A 14,067-nucleotide genomic window follows, 5' to 3' on the forward strand; every position below is an offset into this window, starting at 1 on the left:
TCCAGAGGATTTCCTCATTGCCAATAACCCATTGTTTTTTCTTGTTTTATCAAAACTATTTCATTAAAAACCATTAAAATAAAGGATACCAAGAACAGCGTGGGATATGGGTAGCCACTGACTACAAATGGCATTGATCTGAACTTTAGGATCTGAATGTCGCGCCTCCCGGGCTCCAATTTTTAACCCTAAAGAAGTTACTATTTTATCAATTTTTTCCTTGTCCCTAGAGCAAACACAAGATTGGAGGGGGAAAAAAGTCACACACAGGTATGAACAAGCAGCAGGGAAAAGGAACTCAACATTATCTGGCACATTTTTTCCCTAATGTACTACATTTTTAAAAAACACTAAAAATGTTTGAAGGGGATCCTGCCACAGTAGAGGACTCCTCAGCCTCTACTCTTACACTTTCAAGTGCATCCTTCTTTAAAATGTCCCATGAAGCACCATTCCACAATCACCTTAAGCAAACTATGTCAACCGGTAAAGACATTTTACAAATAAATGCTAAAAAGTCATTATTCCACCTCTAGAATAACTTAGAAAGTAAATACACTAAAGCAAATTTGTACCAGGCAAGTTATTTCCCAAGTTCTCTATTAATGATCCTAGATATCCAGCACCTTTTCTGCTATAATTACTATTTTTTTAAACTGGGTTTGTAAAAACAAAGGCCTACTGTCTCTTTCCATCATTTTATCTCTTCACCTCAGCGTTCTATAAAATATTGCTGTTCTGTCCCTCCTCCACCGCCCTTAACTTGGGTTACACACACTCCTTTAAATTGTTTCCAAGCCCTGCAATCAACTCATCTGCAAAAGCTCTGTTCGCTTTCCCAGCCTATCTCAGCCTATCTCAGCTTTCTGAAGTAACTCATTAAACTGGAAAGTGAGGCAAACTATACTGCCCAAAGATAAACAATTGTATGACAGTCTTACCTTTTCAAGACAGCATCATACAAACTCCATATATTTTCCAGGATCAACTGTACAAACAAAGGTTTCTTTCCTTTAGCCTGCAGAAAAGAATATATGGGCTTAAGTTCCTGAACATTTAATAGGCATTTATATATTCATTCTTGACATGTTTTTATTATCAACATGTCTCATTTCTATTTGAAAATATTTATTCAACAGTAAAGTAGATGAAAGCAGTTATAAGAATGCTCTAAATAGTCAATAATAATAACCAAGTATCCCCTTCCTCTGGGAACAAGGGACTTCACAAACAATGTCACCATTTGGGAGACATATCCCTATGGCTGTCCCACCACTAAAATCAAAGACACACACACAACACCCAGACCAAGAGCCACAACTTCACTCTGTGCACGGAGGCTCTTTTCACAGACTTCAGTCTAATGTTCACAAAGAAACCCTATCATTTCTCTTACCAAACCATGCAAAAAGTTAATATCAGGAGCACCTTGGGGTATATACTCTCGTATACACATGAGATGGGATATAAACTGATACCTCCTTTCTGAAGAACTATTGGCAAAAGTATTAAGAAATTAAAAGTCATTCCTGGTTTAAAAAATATCATCATGAAGACAAAAACCAATGCACAAAAATGTCTATCACAGCTTTACTTACAATGTCAAAATATTTGGGGAAAAAAAAAAACGATGTCCAATCTTAAGAGAATGATTACATAAACAGTGGTACTCTCACAAAATAAAATAGGATGCCTATTATGTGACAGGAGTTGTTCTACAGAGTTTACACAGATTATTTCATACAATCATAACTACACTCTAAGTCTATTATCTCAATTTTGCAGATGAAACAAATGAGACAAAAGTCACAGAGTCGGTAAGTGGCAGAGGCAAGATTCAAACACAGAGTAACTCTCAAGCCTGCTCTTTCCCACTTAACTATGTTCACTCCCTTTTAAATACACTGTTTATAAAAAAGCTTTTAGAGCCAAGGGAAGATGTTCATGATATAACATTAAGCAAAAGGCAGCTTATGTAAACAGTATAATCTGAACTGAGAGAAGTATATATTATCCGAAAGGAATGAAAGAAATTAAAACCATATCACAAGCACTGTTGGCTTCTGATTTTTTTCTTTTCTGTGGCTTTATGAGTACTTTCTAAAAGGAATATATATGATTTTCAATGAGAACAAATTTATGAAATCCTGAATTTTACATTAAAAATATAAAGCTTCAAGAAAGGTATCCTTGGAGGCTACATGACTCAGCAGCCCCACACCACGTCTCTACAGAGGAAGGGGTCGCACAGCACCTCCCACCCCCATCAGCGCCGCATGGAGACCAACACACCCTGAGATAAGGCCTCAGTTGAGACTAGTACAGTGTGAAACACAGCGATGCCTAGAAAAGACATTTCTTTATGGTGAAGGAGACATACAAATGTATGACATAAAGTATGTGTCTTTAGGTGCCCAAGATCTGAGATTTTTGATTCTCTTAAAAAAAAAAAAAATGCAGGCCTTTGCTCATTATATTTAAAAAGGCTAAGAACTCTACATAAACAATACTTGGATACGAGACTTGTAAGAATTTCCCAATTTTTATATATAGTTAAAAATTCCCTCATGAACTCACCTATATAAACTAAAGTTGAATTATATCTATTAAAAGTATTACAGGACAGGTTTTCATAGGGCAAGAATGTGACCAAGAATCAAGGGGACATTTACCACATTACCTGATCAACCTTCATAATCTTCTTAGCCTTCATATTTATATAATAATCTCCCCACAAGGTTTTCAAAAGAACTTCCTTTTTGATGCCAATCTTTTGACTGTAGATTTTGGCAAAGTGTTCAATTCTGAAAGAAAACCCAACGTACATGCTATTAATAACAATAAGTATAGCCAATACTTGAATGTTTCTGTGCCAGGTACTATTCAAAGTTCTTCAGATGTATAACTAAATTTAATCATTTCAACTATCCTACAGATTTCTCCCATTTTACAGAAAAAGACACTGAAGCATAGAGAGATTACACAGGTGAGAAGTGAAGTTGGGATTCAAACCCAAGTAGTTTTGCTCCAAAGCCCATGTTCTTGGCCAACATTCTCTACGTTAATATGAATTAGAATTCATGTTATAGCTCCCTCTCTTAATTTGGCACATATAAAACAAGATAAAAGGAACAAGGGCCAAGGAAGTGCTAGTTCCAGCTGCCCATCACAACTATACCAACAATAACACCTTATTTCAGTTCTTTACTGCTATAAATGACTGTTGCTCACAAAGGAAATGACCTCTATAGCCACAACCTGCCAGAACAAGTTTTTTAATGTCCTGGATTAAATGGTAAACATACACATACCAACCTAATTTTCATCAGCCCACAGAGAAACCAGCTACCACCATGGTCTCCAGCCACGGGAGAGCAGTCAATGAACAGATGAAGGTGCTACAGGTAGTATCTGCATTGTCTGGGATAAACGGCCTAGGAAACACCTTTCTCCAGAGAACAAAATGTTTAAGGTTTGAGACTAGAACTTTCAAAGTACCAGCACCTTGCCCACTCAGGAACAAGGCAAGAATATCCCCTTACCACTTCTTTTCAACACCGTACTGGAAGCCCAGCCTAATGCAATAAGACAAGAAAGGAAATAAATGGTATACTGATTAGAAACGAAGAAATAAAACCATCTGTTCATAGGTGACACTTCAATGGCTCCTCCACAAGTGAAGAGAAGGGTAAGGCCAACATCTGCTGGGTAGAGTTCCTGTGCCTCCAAAAGAAAGCAGACTGCCTTACTACATACTGTATGGATCAGTAAAAAGAGCAGATCTCCTCCCTGGCTTCCTGTGGTTCAGCAAAACCAGAGCAGGGCCCAGAGCTTTCCTTCCAGATGTAAGTCAGGAAACCCCTCTCTTTGCAGCTTTTCATTTATCAATACCTGGTTTTGCTAAGCAGGCTGCAATCCTCCACACAGATTTGCATATCCAATTCAGGACCTACAGGCAGGTCCAAGGGTCTACATGTGGAGGGAGACATTAAGGGGCAACTACTGTGGCCTGAGTTCCCAAGCATTCTCCAACCTAACTTTAGCAAGGAGCCCTGTTCTTTAGAAGTGATACTTGGGGCCTCAATGAATAAAGCTGAAACTTTGATCTCCATACTGGCAACTTGGGTCTATTCTCTGATGGTTAAAACTGGAGGTAATGACTAAGTAATTAGCATATCAAACCTGCAACCTTTTCTAGCTTATGAACTTGAATTATTATTTTCTGCCTGATATAGAAGCACTTTTTGTATACCCTTCACTGACACTTAAAGCAAATTCTGAATTTAATTGTGCTATTCATATGGTTTATGTTTCTGTCTACTTAACCTGTGAAGAGTTTGCCAGTGATATGTTAAAATCCTCCCCCCAAACCACATGCCTAAGAGTTCAACTTATAGCTCTATTTTTGTCTCATGCACACTGCTATTATGATAGTTGATCCATAATCTCTTCACTAGTGAAATGTGTCAGTTATCTGTATAAAAATGATCCTTATGCCATAATTAATTTGCCATAAATTCCATTTTATCATTAACATTGCCAAACCTACTTTCTTTTTGCTCACATTTGATTGACATACCTGAGCTAGAGCTTTGGTATTAAGCCTCTGTCCATTATGCTTTATGTTTATCCTTTTTATGTAGCAAGCTTCTGAATTTTTTTTTTAAATGAAATTTCCTTCCCTCCTTATTGGGGGATTTCATACATTTATTATTACAACTGCTTTGATCAGATGGATTTACCAGTATGGTTTCTGTTATGTTTCTAGGATTTTTTAAAATGTTGATTTGTGTTACCCAGACTGTATTATATTTTATTTTTTACAATGATGTGTCAGATAAACACCCTGGTGTTAATTCTAAAAGTGGTAAACTTAAGGCCAGGCACAAGCTCACACCTGTAATCCTGGCACTCTGGGAGGCCAAGGCGGGAGGATAGCTTGAGCAAGACAGAGACCCTGTCTTCACCAAAAATGGAAGAAATTAGCCCAGCATGGTGGTGCACACCTGTAGTCCCAACTACTCAGTAGCCTGAGGCAGGAGGATCGCTGGAGCCCAGGAGTTAGAGGTTGCAGTGAGCAATGATGATGCCACTGCACTCTAGCCAGGGCAACAGAGCAAGACTCTGTCAAAAAAAAAAAAAAAAAAAAGTAGTAAACTAAAATATTTTCATAAATACTCTAAAACCTCTCAAAACCATAAATTATAGTAAGACATTTATCCATTTGCTTAGGCCACTATCCTCAAGCCCTGTTCTAGTCTACCATTTATTTACACACATATACAGAGACAGATAATAAATCTTTCAAAACCATGTTTCCTACCCTTTTCATTCTTTTTTATCCCATAGTTACCATAAAATTTGCTTAACATCTACCCATTCCCCATTATAGCTTAGTGCTTTTATTTGTGTCATTAGTTATAATTTTAAAACACAGGTTCTAGCACTTCTCCATTCTTGAATTCTATTTAATTCATTTCCTCTAAAGAGTTAACTTCAAAAAAGATTCTAAGAGACCTGCAGAAGAGATTTGTATTACAAAAGTTTGCTGATCTATCTGCTGCCTATCTCCCCGAATGACAACTTGGCCAAGTATGAAATTATTGAGGCACATACCCTTTTGCCTTCCAAGCTACCTAGCAGAGTAATGTTAACTGCAGGATTCTAAGACATTGGTACAAGACGACAAATAAAACTATTAGGAAGGGCTTTTCATTGTCTCTTCTTTCCTGTCCCTGTTCTACAAAGTTAGGGCTTCAGTTCTATTTATCTAAAACAAGGACTTAGATTCTTGCTGCTACCCATCCAAGTCCATGTGTTTCTGCTTTTCAGAGCAGATTCTCCTGGATTAACATCCATTAATAGGATACATTCAGGCAGCAGACCTAGTAGGTTCAGCCTCTACTCACACTTCTTAATCCTGTCCCACTGTATGTGAGTTTATAGAATCATCTTCCAAATTCTGAAATGTGCTCATTTTCCACCTTTTATGATGCATGCAGCTATCAACTCTGTCTCTGACATTTTAGGGGAAAATTGAAGAAAAAAAAAAAAAGTCCCCCAGAGCTTTCATTTCCACCACTTTCCCATAAATTAACTTGTCAACTTGTTGAGAAAAGGCACTAGCAGATTTCTAAATATGACCTTGTCTACACAGGGGAACGTTCACTTATTGACTGATAGGATCTAAAAATGTCAACAGTTGTAAGGGATACACAAATTATTCTATCCATTCAAGCCCTTCCTCATTCTTTCTCCTCCCACAATAAACTTCCCCCAATTTGTAAGATTTAAACTTAAATTAGCAAAAAACATTAAATGACTTATGAAAATCATTATAAGGACAAGCCCCCCACCTTGTGGCTCACCAGCAGAATGCTCACAAATTAAGAGATTCACGGGTCTGACCTTGTTGTGTGACTGAGTGAATCACTGTGCTTTTTAATTGCAAGAAATTCTTACAAATCATCTTAGCCCAATATTCTTATTTTTCAGATGAGGAAACTGAGGCCCACAAAGGTGATAATGGCAAGCCATCAACCATATACGAAAAGTGTAAATTCTTGGCAGGTTCATAATTTCTTTCATTATATATTCATTACCTGGATTCATTTAAGTGTGGTACGACCTTTGAGGCACCAAGTAGACTAAGGTATCTTAGTCTAAGATACCTACCGTAGACTAAGGTATCTTATTACAAACATGGAAAATTAAGATATTTTAATATGTTATACTGTCCAAGGCAAAATATGTTCAAAATATGTCAAAAGGAAATTAGAGAACAAGTTCCTATAAAAAGGGATGCAATTTCCATCAAAATTCTAGCAAGATGTTTTTGCAGATATAGGCAAGATGATTACAAAATTTATCTGGAAAGGCATAGATGCTTGAACAGCTAAAATAATTCTGAAAAAAAGAATAATAACGTGGGCAGAAATACTCTACCTGATTTCAAGACTTATCATACAGCTGCAATAATCAAGACTACGTGGTGCTGTTGGAAAGATGGACGCACAGATCAAGGAACAGAACGAACCACTCGGCATAGGCCCATGTAAGCATGCCCCACTGGTTCTGACAAAGGTACAAAAGCAATTCGATGGAGGAGAGACAGCCTTTTCAACAAATGGTGCTAGAGTGATTGGACATCCATAGACGAAAAAAAAAAAAGAATTTGGACTTAGTCTCACACCTTCTACATAAATTAACTCAAAATGGATCACAGATTTAAATGTAAAAAGTAAAACTATAAAACTTTCAGAAAAAAAATGAGAGAAAAATCTTCAGGGTCTAGGGCTAGGCAAAGAATTCTTTACCTTGACTTTAAAAGCAAGATCCATAAAAAGAAAAATTGATGGAGTGAACTTCACCCAAATTAAAAACTTTGCCCACTTTGAAAGACACTCTTAAGAGGATATAAAGCCAAGCTATAGATTGAGATAAAATATTTGCAAAGCACATATGAGACAAAGGACTAGTGTCTAAAATATAAAAGCACTCTCAAAACTCAACAGTATAAAAACAAACATACAATTAGAAAATGGGTAAAGGACATGAAGAGACATTTAAACCAAGAAGATATACAGATGCCAAATCAGCACATGAAGAGATGTTCAATATCACCAGCTGTTAGGAAAATGCAAATTAAAACCACAATAACCTACTAGTCCACACCCATCAGAATGGCTAAGATGAGAATGGTGACAACACCAAATGACAGTGAAAATCTGGAGCTACTGGATCACTCATGCACGGCTGGTGGGAATATGAAATGGTATAGCCCCTCTGGAAAACAGTTTGGCAGTTCTTTAAAAGCTAAACACACAACTACCATAAGACCCAGTATTTTCTAGGCATTTATCCCAGAGAAAGGAAAACTTACGTTCACACAAAAACCTATACATGAATGTTTACAGAAGGTTTACTTATAATAGCCAAAAGCTGGAAAAAAATCAGATGTCTTTTCATAGGTGAATGGTTAAACTGTAGTAAATCCACACCATGGAGAATACTAAGCAATAAAAACGAACCAACTACAGTATTAATACATGCAACAACTTGGATAAGTCTATAAAGAATTATGCTGAGTGACAAAAGCCAATCCAAAATAGGTTACATACTGTTTGGTTCCATTTCTGTAACATGTCATTTGATTCCATTTTTATAAAACTCTTGAAATAACAAATTTGGAGAACAGATTAATAGTTGTCAGGGGTTAAAGTGCGCTTGGGGCTGGGAAGGAAGGTGTAGCTATACAAGGGCAACATGAGGGAGCCTTGTGATGGAAATGTGCTCTGTCCTGACTGCATCAATGTCACTGCCTTGGTTGTGATATCGTACTATAAAAATGGTACCAAGGTTGGGGAGGTACTAGGTAAAGGGGACAAGAGAATTCTCCATGTTATCTCTTACAATTGTACGTGAATCTGCAATTATCTCAAAATAAAAAGTTTAACTAAAAAAAAATCAATTGTATATGAAATCCACAAAAAGACTTAATTAGACTCAAATAGACTTACCCAAAGCCCCATCCATCTATTGCACTGGTAAACACCACATTTCCCTGTTCTGGAGAGAAGTAAAGGTGAGAATCATCCGTGTCCTCCAAGCCAGTGCTCCAGTCATACACTTGTTCTCCTTGTTCAGAATTTGGATTCACCTGGGATTCAGTCTCTCTCTCTGCTCTTTCTTCTAGGACTTTAGAAGTAAAAAGAGTTCCTGTGAGTGCATTAATCTAGGAGAGACGGTAAAATGGCAGAGTGTCACTCAGCTGCTTGGCATGCTCATGGCAGGAGAAGCACTACCTAACGTTTGTTAGAGCTAGAATCATCAGTCACAGTTTGGGCACACATGGATGGAGGTGACATTTACAATCAATGCATAACTTACAGGTTATTCATGCATTCTTTCAAAACCCAGGAAAACTAAATCATAAGGCTTTTGGAAGGTCATTTTTATGGTGATTATTTTTAGTTTAACATAAATGTTAATGTTATATCTTTGTTTTTCAGTACTGAGGTCTGGTATCACTTGTAACTCGGGATTTCCAATTCCCACAGTCCTAGTTTGTAACCTTAGTCAACTCCCGTGCCCATTTCTCTCACATCAGCTATTTGAGATTTTCACCACTCTCTTCAGGCCCTCTTCCCAACCTCTAATCCCCAACTGTTTTCACTCCCAAATAAGCAGTAATCTTATTTCCTAGCTCAGAAAGAAAGTGGAACCTATTACTCAGAATTCTTGCAAGTTCCCCATATTCCAACTTGTAAGTCTGTTTACATCTGCAAATACTACTGGCCCTTCATCTGCCACTGCAGGGCAGGAGTATTTCACCTGTGCCTATTTCTACAAGGAACTGGATCCATCCATCATTCTTTTTCATTGCCTCCCATTAGCAAATAAATATACTCAGGTTGGTTTCATCAATGACTTTCCATTGTCTTGAAGAAGAAATTTCAAACTCCTATGCATGACATACAAGGTTCACCAAAATCGAAGTCCCATACTCCTTTCTCCAGTCTCGTCACTGCTTACATGATCAAATTCTTCAGCTATAATCAACAATTTGCAGTTCCTTGAATGAAACATTGTACCAAGCTTTCTCTTGCCTTTATGAGTTTGCATATTCTATTTCTTCTCTTTTGAATGTCCTTTCCCTAATTTTCTGCCTGGCAAACACCTACCTTTCTTCCACCTCACGACATCCATTGTCCGGAGCCTTGAGGCCCGGCTACAGCATTGCCTCTGGCGCCTGAGCTCAGTAGTTTTCCACTCCATAAGCAGCAGCACAGTCAGTTCCACTGTGGGAGGAGCTGACATTTCTCGCCTTACTTAAGGGCCGCTTTGTAGTTTGAACTTAACCCCGCCTTTTCTTTTCCCCGCCTTGCTGACCTATAAAACCTGCCACTCAGCACACAATAAACGAGACTTGATCAGACTCCTGTCTCGTCTCCATTTCTCGCGTCTCTTGTCCCCCTAATTCCCACTCCCCCTTCCAGGGTTCACGTTGACAGTCCTGCGGGTCGGGACAATCCATTGTGAGACTTCTAATTCCTTCTTTCCTCTTGATCCAGACTGGGTTAGGTGGCCCCTCATCTACGCTGTCCAATCACACTCAGAACTCACTGTTCTCCAAATAACTCTTTAACTGTCTCCCCAAGTACGCTCTTTTGAAAACAGGACTCTGATCTATCCATTTTTATATACATAATCCCTAGCATACAATGGACATTCAATAATTCATTTATTCAACATACGAACGAAATGTTTGCTCAATAAATGAATGAATGCTTGGGTAAAATTTCGACTAAAGACAGATAATGAAACATCATAGTGCCTCCTAGTATTGCTTCACTTTGGAACCTACCTACAAAATTTTAACAAGAGAGCCTATTATCCAACCTTCATACTATGGGTGCTTCCAGAAGATGGAAGGCACTCCTGAGAACACGTTTGTTCTGTTGCCTCTGTTGTAGCAAGACCCCAACATGTATGAACCTTGAGTGGAAAAGTTCAATTTTCTGTAGCAATGCCTCATATCCAACTCAGTAACTTCCTTAACTTTCTTACAACTTTTCTTTGAGCCCTAATTTTTAAAATACTGAAGAATAAAATACCTGTTCTAAAATATTCTTGAGGTGAGAATAGGCCTCCTGTGGGGTGAACTTCAGTTCTACTATCAAGCGATCTATCTTATTAATCACTAAAACTGGACGGATGTTTTCAAGCCAGGCTTGTCGCAGAACTGCTTGTGTCTGAGAAAAACAGAGAAAAATGTAAAACTCATGATTGGAAATAATTAGAAATAATTAAAACTACTCTCATATTCCTTTATCACAACTCAGACTATGCCAGTCAGACAAAGGTATTCATGAGGCATTCACAAAGTATATATACAGCACGGTAACAAAGGACTGCAGACAAGAAACCATCCTTACCTCTATGGAAATGACAGTTTATTTAAGAAGGATAAATAAAATTATCCAAAGATATGAAGGGTTTGGTGTGTCTACAGACACACACACACACACACACGTACACAGAGTTAACTGAAAAATTATAAAATAAAAACTCATGTTACCAGCACATAAATAAAAAAATATCATAAAACATTTCTCCAGGAAGTCCCCTGTCTGCACCTCCCTGATCTCTTAAAGGTAACCTCTAATCTACTATTTTAAAGTCAGGCGTGTGAGTTTCACTTATCCTGTCAGGATACATAAGACACTACACAGATTGAGGCTGTGCTTCTCAAGTTGGGTACCTGTGCCATTAGGGGACAGCCGAGGGGAGGCTACAGGATAATCATAGTATACCTTCTTAGAATATCAGATTTCCCTCATTTGAGTAATTTAAATCTTGTACTATTCTTTTAAAAAAACATTAAAACAAATATGTATGTTAAGGAGTAGAATACAATCGTGTTTTTTTTTTTTTTTTAAGATAAAACATAAGTTTTGAAAAAAAATTATTAAAAGAAACTAACTTGGGCACTTTGAGCTCCATCCCCACCAAAGCTCTAAGTTCACTGTGGCCTTAGGGGTGAGTTTTCTAACTTTGGTGGAACAGATGAGAAACCCTGGATTAAGGACATGGAAGAATAAGAAAGAGAAGTACAAAGGGAGTGTGCGTGTGTGTGTAAGTAGGTGAAACAGATGTGTAGACTGAGACACCAACAGAAGAGAATTTTTCCCAGAGGAGAACTAGCTCAATATCTTAGTATCAGCAATCTCTCACGATTCCAAAACCTTCTCCATTGGAGTAAAACCTCCAGATCCTCTCCAAATTCAACATTTCTCCCATTTTTGCTAAGTCCCTCTCTAAAAGGATATCATAGACACTTCAATCCAAAATATCTAAAGTTAAAATCACCATGTCTAAGATCCCTTCAAAACTCTGGTGATTTACTCCATCACAGACCGGAACATTACCAAGTGTGAAATATAAAACCGATGTTCTGACTGTCAATGAAATGCCTAAAGTGGCACAGAGTAATCAACAAGGGTTCCTCCTATTTCCCCACCTTCTTTAACCACTTAAATATTTTCACATTACCATCCATTACCTGCGGACAGACTCCTTCCACGGCATCTACCACAATAATGCACCCATCACAAATGCGAACAGCTGTTGACACTTCTGAGGAAAAATCCACATGTCCTGGAGAGTCTATCAGATTAATCAGGTACTCCTCATTACCTGAAATAAAATTAGAAACACACATTTCAGTTGTGCAGGTATGCAATATTCTTCCTCAGGAATTCTAGAATAAGAAAGTTTCTAAGAAAAAACTGAACAAAGCTAAAGGAGCCAAAAGCTCAATCAACAGCTCTCATTCTAACTTTTCCCACTCAAGGGACTACTGATTTCAAATAGCATCTACATAAAATGATAAAGGACTTTATTATTCTAATAGTTACCACTTATTAAGAGCTTAGTGGGAGCAAGGCACTGTGCTAAACACTTTCAGTGTGCTAATCTCACATTATTAAATCCTTACCATATCCTCAGTAGATACATATTACTATTCTCATTTTACAGATTAGGACATTGAGACTGAAAGAAACGAATGCCTAGGGGCCTGAGAGTGAAAGCTGTTCACAGGGGCCAAAAATGCCAATTTAAAACGACATAAAGCAGTTGGCCAAGTTCTTCTGTACACTTTCTCAAAGAACAGTGTATTTATATCTGCCCAATCAAGATTTATACTCAATTCTACAAAAACTTACAGAGCGGTTACTATGTGCCAAGCAGTGTGCTATTTGCTCTCATATATATTATCTCCTTTAATATTCATAAAAAGCAAATGTATTAAGTCTAGAGTAGGGTGACAACTCATCCTGATCTGTCTGGTTTTAGCACTAAAATTCCTACATCCTATCACAGCCCTTAATCCCCAGCAAACCCTGCCCCTCCCCCCAAAATTGGTCACTCTAGGTTACAGACATTTATCGTTAAAACATAATTTAGTAAACCATCGAGAAAAACAGAATTCTACACTCATTCCCCATTACTATTAAATTTGATATCATTCTCTTTAAAGGAAAAATAATTATTTAAATGCTCAAACATACTTCATTTTTGCTCCTCCCCTTAATTCAGTGTTTAACTGAGTTTAACTTCAATGTGCTCAAGATTTACTATAGGGTTGAGTGTATACAGTTGAGTAACCCTTATCCCAAATGTATAGGACAAAAGAGTTTTGGATTTCAGATTTTGGAATATTTGCTTTTATTTACAAGTTAAGCATCCCAAATCCAAAAATCTGAAATCCAAAATGACTCCTTTGAGCATTATATTAGTGCTCAAAAAGTTTTGGATTTTGGAACATTCTGCATTTCGGATTTTTGGATTTATGATACCCAACCTGTAATTTACGGGTTATTTAAAGGATTTTCCCCAGTGTAATTTTAATGACTTGACCTGTGCCATAAGTGATACTGACGATGATAAAACACCACCACAATAACCACAACCAGAGCCAGCATTTGTGGACTATTTGTGCCTGGCATTGTTCTAAGCATATTACAGACATTATCTAACGTTACTTACAATAACCCTTTACAGTAGTAGTACTACCACTAGCCCAATTTTATAGAGCTGGTAACTAGGACAACAGAAAAGTTAAGTATCTTTCTCAAGGACATCCAGCTAGAACCCAACTCCAAGGTTAACTGTCTAAGATCAAACAATTCAAACTGATAGAGCAGAAGCTGAAACCCATCTTACTCTAAAGACCGTACCTTTAACCACTACCCTCTGGATGGCAGTCAATTTTATCCACTGGTAGTGAATTCCCAGAACGCTGGGTGAAGGACTCCAAGGTGAACCGGGGCTCAGTGGGAAGGACTGCCACCAGTTAGCGTCAGACTGTCTTCCTCAGCACCACTCCTCCCCCAGCCTCCTGGTCTTGTCACACAAACTGCTTTATAAGGGAGTCCTTGTTCCGCTACAACCACCAGGGAAGGTTCCAACCAGAAGACAGGACACCTCCAAAGCAAATCAAAGAAGTCAAATAACAAGGGGCCTGGAGCCCTGGCCCACTGTGACTTAATCAAGCCTTTCACT

The 14,067-nt window shown here is 37.9% G+C and overlaps 1 protein-coding gene across 3 annotated transcripts in view; it reads right to left on the reverse strand.

Annotated features, from left to right (window-relative positions):
- EFL1 (elongation factor like GTPase 1) overlaps positions 1 to 14,067 on the reverse strand; it is a 125,206-nt gene that overhangs the window by 96,094 nt on the left and 15,045 nt on the right. For all 3 annotated transcript variants that reach the window (XR_011233156.1, XM_069465639.1, XM_069465638.1), the window contains 6 exons: positions 12,065 to 12,198; positions 10,617 to 10,754; positions 8,520 to 8,734; positions 2,681 to 2,804; positions 942 to 1,018; positions 90 to 226 (listed from right to left, as the gene is read on the reverse strand). Coding sequence is in view for 2 of the 3 variants with exons in the window: in XM_069465639.1 (XP_069321740.1) it covers positions 90 to 226; positions 942 to 1,018; positions 2,681 to 2,804; positions 8,520 to 8,734; positions 10,617 to 10,754; positions 12,065 to 12,198 (825 nt within the window). In the remaining variant the exon portion in view is untranslated. The remainder of the gene's footprint in view (positions 1 to 89; positions 227 to 941; positions 1,019 to 2,680; positions 2,805 to 8,519; positions 8,735 to 10,616; positions 10,755 to 12,064; positions 12,199 to 14,067) is intronic.

Source organism: Eulemur rufifrons, chromosome 3 (assembly GCF_041146395.1).
Source record: "Eulemur rufifrons isolate Redbay chromosome 3, OSU_ERuf_1, whole genome shotgun sequence".
NCBI lineage: Eukaryota > Metazoa > Chordata > Mammalia > Primates > Lemuridae > Eulemur > Eulemur rufifrons.